The sequence below is a fragment of the Galeopterus variegatus genome, unplaced genomic scaffold, assembly GCF_000696425.1.
Source record: "Galeopterus variegatus unplaced genomic scaffold, G_variegatus-3.0.2 Scaffold3509, whole genome shotgun sequence".
NCBI lineage: Eukaryota > Metazoa > Chordata > Mammalia > Dermoptera > Cynocephalidae > Galeopterus > Galeopterus variegatus.
In genome coordinates this window covers 28,035-43,155 of record NW_007729620.1, presented here as the reverse complement: position 1 = coordinate 43,155, position 15,121 = coordinate 28,035, and the positions used below count along the sequence as shown (strand labels likewise).

Genomic DNA, 15,121 nt, shown 5'->3' with positions numbered 1-15,121 from the left:
TATATGACCCAGCAATTTCTTTTTTTTTTTTTTTTTCCTTTTTTTTTGTCTTTTTTCATGACCGGCAACGGATCGCAACCCTCAGTGTCGCGCCCTTACCGGACCGGGACCGGCAACGGGACTGCATCCCTTGGTGTTGCTCCCGCATCTCGCTCAGCCAGTGAGCGGCCGGTCTGCATGTGGGATCCGAACCCTCGGCGGGAGCGCTGCCACACTTCCCAAGCGGCGCACTGTAGCAGTGCACCACCGGGCCGGCCCTAGGGCCTCTCTTTTAACCCCAAGAACCTCAGTACTCTGCTCCCTGCATAAGGCCTTGCCCTTCTCCACACTGTCTGGGATTAAAGCCTGTTACTACCTTATACTGGCCAGCCACAAAAAGTAAAGCCCATTATTAGGGACTCTTTGAAACTGGGGTTGGGATTAGACATGGGACACTTTTTAAGCCTTCAAGGGCCAAGCTTTGGCCCTGATGGGCAGTTTGCCATGGAGCAAGACAACCTCTTGCTTATCAACATACACAGTGTTCCTTATGGACCAGGTACTCACTGTTCTAAGTCCTTGTCAACTAGTAAGTCGTTTAGCTATGACAATCCAGCAAGCTAGGTACTGTTTCTCTCTTTATTCCGGGGGCCAGGAAACTCACCCACATTCACACTGCCCACACAGCTCATACATAGACAGCAGAGCCAGGATCCGAACCCTGCCAGCCTGGCTCCAGGGCCCACGCTGCTAACCACCATGCTGTGCTGCATGTGAGCCTCTACGCTGCTGCCTTGTGACAGCCCTGTGCACTAAGGTTTATTATCCTATTATTATTCTCATTTTATAGATGACACAGGCCCAGAGAGGTAAATGACTTGGCTAGGGTCACACGGTGAGCTAGAAGGCCAGGCTAGAGCCCAGGCCTCTGGCACCAGCTCGGGGTCCATTCCAGGTCACTCCAGGATGAAATGTTGCAAATGGTGCGGGCATGTCCACGGGTAAGTGACCGTGGTGCCTGGTGAATCACAGGAACAAAGCCAGGGGAGCTTGCGGTGGTGGGTGTGATGGGGGAGAAGCAGGCTGGGCCCCAGCCTCCCTGATGCCTGTGTGTCCAGCTTCATCCTCTCTCCCTCCCAGTTGTCAGCCCCAGCTCCTTGGCAAGGCTGCAGGGAGGGCCTACCTGGCCAGGGCAATCAGGGTCAGTGTCAGAGGTGCTGAAGGCACGCTCAAGGGGGTGCCCAGGTGGCAGAGTGACTGTGTCCCTGGGAAAGCCACCTCCAAGCTAGCGGTGGGTGCGGCAGAGGCCCTCGTGACCTTGTGCTGACATTCCTCAGAGGCCACGTGGCCCCAACTGGCAGGGACAGCTGCAGACAGGGGCCGAAGCAGCTTTGTTCCCAGGGTGGCACCCGCCCTCCATCCAGGCCCCACTCCGGTTCCAACCCGACCTGCTTTCCTCCTGGGGCTTAGTGGGTAGCCGGTACGGTGGGTCCCAAGCCATGAGTGACTAGAGGCACAGAGCCACCAGGGTCTCTCCACGTGGGGCACAGGACTCTGGAGGATGGGGCAGGACCAGACAAAGCAGCAGATCGAGAAGGGGCTCCAGCTGTACCAGTCTAACCAGACAGAGAAGGCTCTGCAGGTGTGGATGAAGGTGCTGGAGAAGAGCTCAGACCTCGTGGGGCGCTTTCGCGTGCTGGGCTGCCTGGTCACAGCCCACTCGGAGATGGGCCGCTACAAAGAGATGCTGAAGGTGGGAGTATCCAGCCAGGGGGCGCGGGCGTGGGGGTGGGGGGAGAGTTGGGGCTGGGGCTGGATTTCTCCTAGGCTCTCCGGCTCCTTCCCAGCCTCTTCAGGCTTCCTTGTGTCCACAGACCTCAGGGCCTGAGGCTCTGAATCTGCATCTGAGGCTCTGGGTCTTAGATGCTCAGTCTTGGCTTCAGATTTAGACCTGTGGCCTTGAACTTTAGTGTCTGAGCCTCTGAGATTAACGTTCTAAGGCTTCAGGGTCCAGGGTTCAGGCACCTCAAGCATCTGGGTCTCAGCCTGCCTGTTTGGGGTTCTGTGTCTGAGCCTGGGGGGGTGTGGGCTCCGGATTTGAGGCAGGGGCAGGACATGTGGGGACTCTAAATCTGAGGCTGGGACGGAGGAGTGATGGCTGTGAGTCTGAGTTTGGGAGGGGAAGCCTCCAGGACTGAAGCTTCTAGTCTGTGGAGTATAGAGAATGTATCTGAGGCTGGGGGTGGAAACTCCAGGTCTGAGGCTTTGGGGTCTGCTGCTTGGGTACGAGGCTGGGAGGTGTGGGTGTGGCTCTAGAGCTGAGCCTGGAAGGTGAAGGTCGGGGTCCAAGGCTCAGAGTCCAGCCTGAGAGCTACCTGCCCACCACCCTGCTGGGCAGTTTGCCGTGGTTCAGATTGACACCGCCCGGGAGCTGGAGGATGCCGACTTCCTCCTGGAGAGCTACCTGAACCTGGCACGTAGCAACGAGAAGCTCTGCGAGTTTCACAAGACCATCTCCTACTGCAAGACCTGCCTTGGCCTGCCTGGCACCAGGGCTGGTGCCCAGCTTGGAGGCCAGGTCAGCCTGAGCATGGGCAATGCCTTTCTGGGCCTCAGCGTCTTCCAGAAGGCCCTGGAGAGTTTCGAGAAGGCCCTGCGCTATGCCCACAACAACGACGACACCATGCTTGAGTGCCGTGTCTGCTGCAGCCTCGGCAGCTTCTACGCCCAGGTCAAGGTGGGCCTGGGCCCTGGGGGGAGGGTGATGGGGGCCTCGGGACTCCTTGACAGCCTCTCATGTTGCACTACCTGGTTCTGCTCTCCTTTCAGATGGGGACAAGGTGAGTGAGAGTCAGAAAGGGAAACGACACAGACAGGAACTGCAGAACCAGGATTCAAACCTCGATGGGTCTGACTTCCTGGGGGAATGGGACACCCTGGGTGAGGACAGGGCGTGGGGATGCACTGCCATACATTTGCTGTGTGATCTTGGGCAAGTCACCTCTCCTCTCTGAATCTTGGGAGGTATATCTATAAAGTGAGGGCGAATAGGACCCACCTTACAGCAGGATTGTAAGGATTCAGTCATCAAGTGTTCATTGTGCATCTACTATTTCGCAGGCGTTGTTGGCCTAGGGTGCAGCAGTGAAAACGCCAGCGAAGCACAGTCAACACGATCAGGAGGAAGTCAGTTACGTAGCGCGTGAAAAAGTGCTGAGGAGAAGGTGAAGCGGGGCAAGGGGGTGGGCGTGCCAGGCTGTCACAGTATCAAAAGGGGGTCGGAAGGCCTTGCGGAGGTGAGACTTGATGACTTGAAGGAGGGGAGAGGATGAGCCATGCAGGATCCGCCCTGGGGGAGCACTCCCAGCAGCTCCCGCAGTGGCTGCCGCAGGTGCAGATGGTGGCTGAGCTGTTGATAAGGCCAGTGACTGCAGGCCCATCCCGGGATTTGCTCCCCTTCCCCTTGGGCATCCGGATGTGCTTGGCCCATGGGGATTTTAATGGCTGGCACATGGTAGATGCTTAATAAACCTTGGGGTAAGTGAGTGTGTGAACGCTGATGGATCCGAGGTGGGATGGGATGGAAGGAGAGGCCCGGGGGATGACGGCTGGGATTCTGTTTTCAGGAACTAGATGGAAGGGGGAGCCATTCACAGAGATGAGATAGGATTCAGGAGGGGAGGGGTTTTTCAAAACCTTTTTTATTATGCAGAAAATTAATTGTACAAGAAAGTAGAGAGAATAGTATAATGAAACCCTATATACTCACTACTTCGACTGAACAATTATTATTTTTGAAATATTTGATTTGCTAATTTCAACTGAAGTGTTATGATAGAACATTATAGGCATCATGATATTTTCCCCTTAAGTAGTTCAGTATGCATCTCTAATATTTAAAAAGGGCATTTTCTCATACAAGGACACTTTCTTACTTAATCACAATACCATTATCACATGCACCAAAATTAGCAATAATCTCTGATGGTAGGTTAGGGAGTGATGCTGATAACACCAAGATCCAGGGTTCGATCCCTATACCAGCCAGTTGCCAAACACAAAACAAAATAAAACAAACGGAAAACCCTAGTAATCTCCGAATAGCATCTAATACCCAGTCCATATTTAAATTTCTCTACTTACCCTAAAAGTATGAATTTACCCTTAGCTTGTTTGAACTGGGACACAAGCAGGAGCCGCACATTGCAGTGGTTATTATGTCTCAAGTCTTTCCCAATAGAAGATTGCTTAGAGTGCAGCCTTGTAACAGCAAGGTCAAGGGTTCCGTTCCCCATACCAGCAAGCCACCAAAAAAAAAAAAAAATCCTACCGTCCCTCTTATTTTCCATGATTTATTGAAGAAACCAGATCACTTAGATCACTTGCCTTGCAGAGTGTCCCATCTCATTCTCTCATTGTTTCCTCAAGGAGTCATGTAACTTCTTCCTTCATCTCTTTGATCCCTACGAACTGGAAATTAGGTAGTGAGTTGCTGAAATTTAGGTCACACATTTTTGCTAAGAGGACTGTATAGACAATGCTACGTGCTTCATCGGGATGCTACATCAGGATGCTACATATGTCACATCAACATGGTTCAGGAAGTGACAGCCTAATCCTTCCATTTGAAATTAGGTAGTGAGTTGCTGAAATTTAGGTCACACATTTTTGCTAAGAGGACTGTATAGACAATGCTACGTGCTTCATCGGGATGCTACATCAGGATGCTACATATGTCACATCAACATGGTTCAGGAAGTGACAGCCTAATCCTTCCATTTTGGGGCTTGCACTTTTCCTCTCATGACCAGAGGTTAACGTGTGGGATGACAGTTTGGCATCCTGTGAGTATTCAGTTTTGCAACCACATTTTCTCTAGCGGTCTTAGCACCCACACCTAATCCTTCCATTTTGGGGCTTGCACTTTTCCTCTCATGACCAGAGGTTAACGTGTGGGATGACACTTTGGCATCCTGTGAGTATTCAGTTTTGCAACCACATTTTCTCTAGCGGTCTTAGCACCCACCAGTGTTTGTTGCCTGAATCAATTATTTCATTTCAACTCTAATGAAATGATGATTTCCAAGTTCTGTCATTTCTCCTACATTTATTAGCTAGGATTTTTCTCTTTTTTTTTTTGTCTTTTGTCTTTTTTTCGTGTCCGGCAACAGACCGCAACCCTCAGTGTCGCGCCCGTACCGGACCGGGACCGGCAACGGGATCGCAACCCTCGGTGCTGCGCCCGCCCCTAGCTCAGCCAGTGAGCGGGAACCGGTCCATACGTGGGATCCGAACCCTTGGTGGGAGCGCTTCTGCACTCCCAAGCAGCGCACTGTAGCAGTGCGCCACCGGGCCTGCCCCGGATTTTTCTCTTTTTTAAAAAAATTTTTTGTGGCTGGCATGAGAATCTGAACCCTTGACCTTGGTGTCATAACACTGTGCTCTAACTCTGGCTAGGATTTTTACAGAAGAACTTTCCCTCATCTCTTAAGTCTAGTTTGTCATTCTTTTTTTTGTTTGTTTGTTTGGTGGCTGGCCGGTAAGGGGATCCAAACCTTTGACCTCGGTGTTATAACACTGCGCTCTAACCAACTGGGCTAACTGGCCAGCCCTAGTTAGTTATTCTGAAATACAGTTCCTAAAGGAAGGCCGGAATAAATACTTTTTTTCTTTCCTTTAATTACCTCTTTTCTAATAAAGGAGTTGGTTGTAAAGCTGCCTTCAAAGGTCACACTCTTTTGGAATCATTATGAAATCATGGATTTTTCATATTCAGTGTTCTTTGGTCAATCATAATTCTTTTCTTTTGTGGGGAGGTGGCCGGCAGGTACAGGGATCTGAATCTTTGTCCTTGGTGTTATCACATAATCATTCTTTTTTTTTTTTTTCCTTTTTGTCTTTTTTCGTGACCGATAACGGGATTGCAACCCTCGGTGTCGCACCCGTACCGCATTCAACCAGTGAGTGGACCGGTCTCTATATGGGATCCGAACCCTCAGCGGGAGCGCCGCCACGCCCCCAAGCACCACACTCTACCGAGTGCGCCACCGGGCCGGCCCACATAATCATTCTTTTTGATGTTCATATTATCTTAACTTCTAGCCAATGGAATCCCTTCAATACGGCTCCTGTGTCCTTTTGACAAGACTTTATTTAGTCTTTGAAAGCTTTCTTGTTTTCTGGCACAATAAACTGTCCCAGGCTCATTTTGAACATCCTCTGCCCCAGACCTGGAATAAGTTCATTTCTCCAGTTTCTAAATGGTATTTAAAAACCAAATGTGGTGCTCATTGCTACTGGGTTGTCTATGCTTCTAAACCTTTTAGGTGGCTAGAACAACTGAAGTTTACTGTATATTGCTATTTCCAATTTAATCTGATGTTTCAGGAGTTCCTCTTAATTTATTTTAAACTTGATTCTCTTTTCTCTTAGGCAGATAATCTTTGTTTCTTTCTTTAAAAAAAAAAAAAATGACCAGTAAGGGGATCTTAACTCTTGACTTGGTGTTGTCAGCACCACACTCAGCCAGTGAGCGAACCAGCCATCCCTATATAGGGATCCGAACCCATGGCCATGGTGTTATCAGCACTGCACTCTCCCAAGTGAGCCACGGGCCGGCCCCATGTTTCTTTTTTTTTTTTTTTAAAGATGACCGGTAAGGGGATCTTAACCCTTGACTTGGTGTTGTCAGCACCATGCTCAGCCAGTGAGAGAACCGGCCATCCCTATGTGGGATCCGAACCCAGGGCCTTGGTGTTATCAGCACCACACTCTCCCAAGTGAGCCACGGGCCGGCCCCATGTTTCTAACAACATAATTAAGGCTGGCCGGTTAGCTCAGTTGGCTGGAGCACTTCCTCGTAACACCAAGGTCAAGTGTTCGGATACCCTCACTGGCCAGCTGTCAAAAGAAAAAAACAGAAAAATCTAAAAACATAATTAAATACTTACCTTATCCCACAAAATACATGAAATAGTTTTAAAAGACAATACCAATGTTACTCTAAAAAATAAACTGTTAAAAAAAACAACTGAATGAAGTTTAAGATTTCTTTGCCATTCTTTTGTCTTTATAATATACCCCACTATAGTGGACAGGCCATTGGCTCACTTGGGAGAGAGTGGTGCTGATAACACCAAAGTCAAAGGCTCGGATCCCTGTACCAGCCAGCCACTGAAAACAAAACAATATGTACTACTATGGGTACACTGTCCAAGTGTAAAACATTCAAAATGGTTGTTTTTTCTGTGTAGTTATATCAATATGGTATACAGTTAGGGTCATTTATTTCCATTTTCTATTTGTAGGTGCTATTTTTTTTTTTTTTTTTTCACAGATGACCGGTAAGGGGATCTTAACCCTTGGCCCGATGTTGTCAGCACCACGCTCAGCCAGTGAGCAAACGGGCCATCCCTCTATAGGATCCGAACCCGTGGCCTTGGTGTTATCAGCACCACACTCTCCCAAATGAGCCACGGGGCCGGCTTTATTTTTCTATTTTTTCATTATTATTATTATTTTTATTTATTTATTATTATTATTTTTTAAGATGACCGGTAAGGGGATCTTAACCCTTGACTTGGTGTTGTCAGCACCACGCTCACCCAGTGAGCGAACCGGCCATCCCTATGTGGGATCCAAACCCGTGGCCTTGGTGTTATCAGCACCACACTCTCCTGAGTGAGCCACAGGCCGGCCCTAAGTTTAATTTTATTGAATCTGTAAAACATTTATATGGCTTCAAGTTAAAATGTACATAATAAGATATATTAGGAAGAGGTTTTTATTGGGGTTATTGAGAGTTCTCTTTGGGTCATATTAACTCAGAACTGCTTGTTAGATATTAAGTAAAAGGTCAAATAGGTTTTTTGTATCGTGTTTTTGGGTTTTTTGGCAGCTGGATGGTATGGGAATTTTATTTTATTTTTTCGGTGGCTGACCTGTACAGGGATTTGAACCCCTGACCTTGGCGTTATCAGCATCATGCTCTTCCAAGTGAGCTAACCGGCCAGACCTCAGATGGGTTTACTATGAAAAAGATCAGAGAAATGGGGCTGTAGCTGACGGGGAAATGAGATCAAGAGGATTGTTTGATTTTGATTTTTGTTTTTATTTTTTAAATGGGGTGAGAAATGCCGGAACGTGTTAGCACACCAGTGGGAATGATTCAGTAGAAAGAGAGCACTGGCTGGTGCCGAGACCAGGAGGTTGGGGGTGGCTGGCTCATGGAGGAGCTGGCATTTGATAGGAGCAGGGAGCCCTCCTCCACAATGACAGGAGGGGAAGCCGAGAGAGTGGGCACAGAGCTGGGAAGGTGGGAGACATGGCAGAGGAGGACAGAGAAAGGAGCTCCTTTCTGATCTTCTGTTTTTCCACTGCGTCTGATGGGAGGAAGCGGATCGTGGGCAAGTTGAAAAGGCACTTGGAGGTTTGAGGACAAAGCATGAGAGAATGATTTCCTTGCCTCCCTGAGTCTGTCCCGATATTCCTTTGCACCCGTTCTGCTGGCAGTCTGTCACTGAGCCTTCAGCGAACATCTGCTGCTGGGTGTGGGAGGCAACGTCTGGTCTGGGGGGATCTGATATCCCCTCTTTCTGTGTGTCTCTGAACCTAAGGATCCTGTTTGGGACTGGGCTGGAAGTGAAACCAATTGTATTTTCTTGCCTTTTTATTCATTCATTCAATAAAATATTTATTGTGCATCTACTAAGTACCAAAAACTCTGCTAGGTTCTTGGGATACAGCAAACTGGAGAAAATCCCACACCTTTGTGCTGGCTGTTCCCTCTGCCTGGATCATTCTTTCCCTGGATCCCAGAATGAGTGAATGAACACTGGGCCCCCCAGAGCCCTTGATTTGGGGCAGCTCCTATCACTCAGAGTGCTCCCTCCCATCCCATGTGCCCTGCAGGACTACGAGAAAGCCCTGTTCTTTCCCTGCAAGGCCGCAGAGCTGGTCAACGACTATGGCAAGGGCTGGAGCCTCAAGTACCGGGCCATGAGCCAGTACCACATGGCTGTGGCTTATCGCCTGCTGGGCCACCTAGGCAGTGCCATGGAGTGTTGTGAGGTGGGCAGCAGGGATGGGGCGGGTGGGGGGGGGCAGGGTCAGGGGCCCAAGACTCAGGGCCTCTTCCTTCGAGGCCCCCAGGCTTGCCCCTGGCCCAGCTTCTCTACAGCTGAGCTCCTGAAGGATGCACGTGTTTCCCCAACCCCATCCCAAACCTCACCCCTTTCCATACCATCCTCAGGGGAGGGGGCTTCCCTCTGTCCTCAACACACTCTGTGAGATACTTTTTTTGGGGGTGGCTGGCCACTATGGGGATCCGAACCCTTGACTTTGGTGTTATAACACTGCACTGTAACCAAGTGGGCTAACCGGCCAGCCCTGTGGGGTACTTTGAAGAGTGGAGTAGGAAGAGGGCTGTCTCTGGAGCTCCACTGACCTGGGTCCAGATACCAGCTTTGCCACTTACTAGCTGGGTGACCTTGATCAAGTCACTTCTCTCTGACTCTCAGTTTCCACCTGTGAAATGATAGTAGCCTCCTTGCTGGGTCTTTGACCTTGATGGCTCTGTGCGTGAGGCCTCAGCACCATGATAGGTGTATTAGGCTACCAGGATGCTGGTAATCCCTGGGCTGTCCCTTCAGAGAGGTGTGCTGGGGGCAGATGAACAGGCCCAAGTGACCAGCCTCCCTTGCAGGAGTCCATGAAGATTGCACTCCAGCATGGGGACCGGCCTCTGCAGGCGCTTTGCCTACTCTGCTTTGCTGACATCCACCGGAGCCGTGGGGACCTGGAGGTGAGGTCACCAGGATGTGGGGGGTGGGGGAGGAGGGCTCAGGCTTGGCCCAGCCTGACTCCAACCCCCACCTGGCTCTGCAGACAGCCTTCCCCAGGTACGACTCTGCCATGAGCATCATGACTGAGATTGGAAACCGCCTGGGGCAGGTGCAGGTGCTATTGGGTGTGGCCAAATGCTGGGTGGCCAGGAAGGCACTGGACAAGGTGAGGTCAGCCCTTTCCCATGGCCCCCAGCTCTCCGCAGTGCTCCCCACTTGGGGCCAGTAAGTCAGCTGACAGTCTGTGGGTCTGGTGCTGGGCAAGGCCTTTCAGCCACATTGTCTAACAGCCTCACCTTGACCCCGTGAGGCCAGGTCATTCCCAATCATTTTCCCAACTCGGAGAAGGCCCATGACTTGCCCAGGGACCCACAGCTTGTAAAGGGCTAGAGCTGGGGTTTGAGCCCAGAGCATTCTAACTGCCTCCCATGATCTCAGAACACCCTGTGAGACAGGAATATTCTTCCCATTCTGTATCTGAGTAATCCGAGGCAGAAGGTAACTTGCCCAAACAGCTCTTGTGACTGCGCCCCTGTCTCTGTATGATGCCCTCACTCACAGGGCCACTGCCCCAGCCACATTCATTGTCCTCCCTGGGCCCACCCTCCCTACCCTTTCCTTTGCTATGAGCCAAAGCCTCTGTCAGACTGCTCTGTCCGCAGCCCTGGTCTGTGCTCACATTCTAGGCTCTGGATGCCATTGAGAGAGCCCAGGACCTGGCCGAGGAGGTGGGGAACAAGGTCAGACCTGATTCTGTCTGCTGGGCGTGGGGTCAAGAGCCCAAGGGGAGGCACTGAGTTTGGGGGGAGGGTCCCCTGAACCTGCTCACACCCTGAGCCCTTCCTGATCCTCTGGAGACTGCCCTCAGCTGTGCCCAGACCCTTGCTCTTTCTCTTCTACCCAGAGAGCACTTCTGAGGGTGGGGCAGGAATCCCATAACTTGGAGGATAGCAGAATTCCTCAGAGGTTTCTTGATGTTGATTAAAACTCCTAATAGTAGCCTCCACTCCCTGAGAGCTGGAGAGTTCCAGTTCTCACCGTCTCCCTGCAAAGTGGGTACAGCGAGCCCATTTTAGAGAAGAGGAAAGTGAGGCTCAGAGAGATGTCCAGGTCCCACATCTGCTAACTGGGTTGTCTTAACTCCAAAGCCATGTTCTTCCCATAGTCTACATGGCCTCAGCAAGTGTAATAATCATATCCAAACCTTAAAATGTTGAAAACATGCTCAGCATTTCTCAAAGCCTTCTAGAAGATGAGCATTTCTCTGGAATCAGGTGCATAGTCCAATTAAAATGCTAAATATAGGGCCGAGCCCGTGGCGCACTCGGGAGGGTGTGGCGCTGGGAGCGCAGTAGCACTCCCGCCACGGGTTCGAATCCTATATAGGGATGACCAGTGCGCTCACAGCGCTCACTGGCTGAGCGCGGTGCGGCCGGTCTCAAAAAGGACAAAAAAAAAAAAAAAAAAGCTAAATATATTTGGTTTGGGCTGGATTGTAGCCACTCAGGTTTACCCTGGTATCAGGCTGATCCGAAATGAGGATGAGCTGTTGTGTGTGTGTTTAGTTAATAAAAACAGGAAAGCAGATTAATTATTATGGAATCCATGCAACAGGTTGGTGAATAAAATCCTTTAAAGACATGAGGCCCCCAAGCAGCTCTAGGGGTGAGGACACTGATCTCACCCACCCCCTCATTCTGCATGAAGGGAAACCAAGGCCCAGAGAGGGTGGGACATTCTTCCTGGGTCCATCAGCAAGGCAGGAAAGCTCTGAGACCGGACCTCAGCAGCGCTGACTTTGGTCTCCACCCTACCCTGCTCTCCCATCCCCACCGGACCCAGCTGAGCCAGCTGAAGCTGCACTGCCTTAGTGAGAGCATCTACCGCAGCAAGGGGCTGCAGCGGGAGCTGCGGGCGCACGTTGTGCGCTTCCACGAGTGCGTGGAGGAGACGGAGCTCTACTGCGGCCTGTGCGGCGAGTCCATAGGTGAGAGGAACAGCCGGCTGCAGGCCCTGCCCTGCTCCCACATCTTCCACCTCAGGTGAGGGCTCCCACAGGGTGGGCGAGGGGCAGGTGGCCTCTACGGGGTACTCCAGGCCCCAGCGGTCTGACAATAATAGTACTAGCAGCAAACCCTTATCTAGTGCTTTCTGTGGCCCCTGCATGTTCTAAGAGCTTTCCATGTAGGAACTCATCGAATCCACCCAGCAGCCCTGTCCTTACCCCCAAAGCATTCAAGAGGCCTCTCGAAGGTCATCAGAGCAGACATCCAAGGCCAGAGCTGCCTTGGGGCTGTGGCAGATGCTGGGCTCCATCCCTGCCACTTGAGTCCCAGCCTGTGCTCTGCTATGGAAGCCCCCTGGGGCAGAGGGGGAGAGGGGCTGCAGCAGGAGCCGGGGGGAGCCATTCCTTCCCCACCACCACCACCAAACAGTGGCCGAGGACTCCTTCCCAGCCCCTGCAGAGGGCAGGGAAGGGAGAGAGGGAGGGCCCAGGGCCCAGGATGGAAGGACGGGCCTTGGTGAGTGGACAGAGCCCTTTGCCATCTAAGGTGCCTGCAGAACAGCGGGACCCGGAGCTGCCCCAACTGCCGCCGTTCCTCCATGAAGCCCGGCTTTGTGTGACTTCCAGCAGCAGCCTTGGCCCTCCGCTCACCCCCTGCTCCCCTCCACCCTAATGCTGGTCACCCTGGTTTACTGCTAGGGCAGCTGCCGGGGCCTCCTTGGCACAGCCAGGGCCTGGGACTTGCCTGCTGCTGCTCCGCTGGGCCCAGCTGCCCTACCCCCCACCTCTTTGTACTGTGCTCTTTATAGAGAAATAAACCATTTGTACCTGGTGCCAGCGGTTCTGACTTTCCCTGCTCCAGGTCCGAGGGGATAGAGGAAGCGGGGAGCAAGGCTCCCCCAGCGGGCTTCCTCAGACACGTGTACAAGGGCCTCCAGCTGTCCTTCCACGAACTTGGGCGAGATCCCTGCCTGGGAGGAGCTGATGTGCAGAGGGCGGGAGGGGGCTCTGGTAAAGAGTAAACAATAAATGTGGAAGAGCAATGTGGAAGGTCTGTGAGAAAGCTGTTATCTGGATCCCCATACCGGCCAGCCATCAAAAACACAAACAAAGACTGTTTTTTTTTTTTTTTTTTTTTTCCATTTTGAGACCGCCCGCACCGCGCTCAGCCAGTGAGCACTGTGAGCGCACCGGTCATCCCTATATAGGATCCGAACCTGCGGCAGGAGCGCTGCTGCGCTCCCAGCACCGCACTCTCCGAGTGTGCCACGGGCTCGGCCCACAAACAAACACTGTTACGGACCAAATTATGTCCCCCCAAATTCATATGTTGAAACTTTAGGCTGGCCCGGTGGCGCACTGCTACAGTGCGCCGCTTGGGAAGCGCGGCAGCGCTCCCGCCGAGGGTTCGGATCCCACATACAGACCGGCCGCTCACTGGCTGAGCGAGGTGAGGACGCAACACCGAGGGTTGCGATCCCGTTGCTGGTCCCGGTCCGGTACGGGCGCAACACTGAGGGTTGCGATCCGCTGCTGGTCATGAAAAAAGACAAAAAGGAAAAAGAAAAAAGAAACTTTAGTCTGCTGTAACATTGCTATAACAAAATACCATAGACTTATAAACTTATAGGCGTATAAACAACAGAAATTTATTTCTCACAGTTCTGGAGGTTGGGAAGTCCAAGACCAAGGTGCCAGGAGATTTGGTGTCTGGTGAGGGCCCAAGTTCTGGTTCATAGATGGTGCTTTCTCCCCATGTCCTCACATGTAGAAGGGCAAGGGCAGCTCCCTGGGGTCCCTTTTCTTAGAAGGGCACTAATCCCATTCATGAAGGCTCCACCCTTATGACCGAATCACTTTGCAAAGGCCCAACCTCCTGTTACCATCACATTGGTGATTAGGTTTCAACACATGAATTGTGGGCAGACACAGACATTTGGACCATAGCAAAGCCTAACCCCCATGTGACTGTATTTGGAGGTAGGGCCCCAAAGAGATAATTAAGGTTAAGTGAGGTCATAAAGGTGGGACCCTAATTCAGTAGGACTGGTGTTCTTATAGGAGGAGGATGAGACATCAGAGAGCTTCTCTCTCTGTGGGGCACACAGAGCAGGTCGTGTGAGAATACAAGGAGAAGGTGACCATCTGTGAGCCAGGACGAGAGGCCTCACTGGAAATTGAATTCTCTAGCACCTTGATCTTGGACTTCCAGCCTCCAGAACTGAGAGAAAATGAATTTCTGTTGTTTAAGCCACCCAGTCTGTGGTATTTTGCTACAGCAGCCCTAGCAGACTGATATCAAAGTGATAAGGGGCTGGCCAGTTGGCTCACTTGGTTAGAGCACAGCCGTGGAACACCAAGGTCATGGATTTGGATCCCAGTACCAGCCAGCTGCCAAAAAAAAAAAAAAAAAGAAAGAAATGGTAAGTGCTTTGGAACAATAAAGCATAGAGCCTGGATCCTCTTCCTCATCTTTGTCCCCTTCCCTTCTCTCCAGTCCTAAAACCATCAGGTAGGACAGAACAAGACAGGCATCTATGTGGAGGGGTGGCCTGTGTGGGGCATTGGAACCCAAGCAAGGTGAGTAGGGTGTCCACACAGGGGAGGGCCCCGAGTAGGGAGTCAGAGCCTGTGTGGAGAGGGCAGGGTGTCCCCACATTTGGGTGGTTCATCCTGAAGTGTGAAGACGAAGCTGGGGAAGGAGGGGCAGCCTGGTGTGGGCCACTGGGGCTTAAACAGGGCACAGAGGCCTCCATGCTGGTGAAGGCCCGGGGGAGGCCTGAGAGCTTGCGTAGAGCGAGTAGGGCATCCACGTGTTTGGGTGTCCTGGCCTGGGGCGTTAGAACCAAGATGGAGTGAAGAGGGATCTGTGTATGAAAGACAGTGGTATGGGAGGTCGCTTACACAGAAGGATTGATCAGATAACTTCATATATTACGGATAATGGAAGCCAGCTTTCTGACGGTTGAAGAAGAGATTTACAAATATGGGAAGGGAGAAAGCCAGAAAGGAGCCTGTGGTGTTGAACTGGAATTGTAGGGAACGGTGTTAACTCATGGATTTCAAAATACCTAGCTAGACATAAAAATACATATAGTTATAAATGTGTGTGTGTGTGTGTGTGTGTCCACCGGCCTGGGTGTGGTGACATGCCAATAGCAGTGAGCCCGGCTAGTGGGTACCTGGATCTGGGCTTCTAATACCATGTGCCACTAGAAGGAACCAAGGCTCTTTTTTTTTTTTTTTAAGATGACCGGTAAGGGGATTTCAACCCTTGGCTTGGTGTTGTCAGCAC

General features: G+C 51.4%; 1 protein-coding gene across 2 annotated transcripts; it reads left to right on the top strand.

The window, feature by feature from the left end:
* The first annotated feature begins 1,328 nt into the window (after nt 1-1,328).
* RAPSN (receptor-associated protein of the synapse) lies at nt 1,329-12,664 on the top strand. Of its 2 annotated transcripts, XM_008585262.1 has the most exons (8): nt 1,329-1,732; nt 2,378-2,716; nt 8,890-9,048; nt 9,683-9,781; nt 9,865-9,987; nt 10,508-10,561; nt 11,664-11,863; nt 12,374-12,664. In XM_008585262.1, exons 1-8 carry the CDS (start codon nt 1,541-1,543, stop codon nt 12,444-12,446), a joined length of 1,239 nt encoding a protein of 412 aa, XP_008583484.1. In that variant the 5' UTR covers nt 1,329-1,540; the 3' UTR covers nt 12,447-12,664. The 2 variants fall into 2 exon arrangements, with proteins under 2 accessions (XP_008583484.1, XP_008583485.1); XM_008585263.1 differs by lacking the exons at nt 9,865-9,987; nt 10,508-10,561 and having other exon boundaries at nt 12,374-12,658.
* Nucleotides 12,665-15,121: the final 2,457 nt, after the last annotated feature.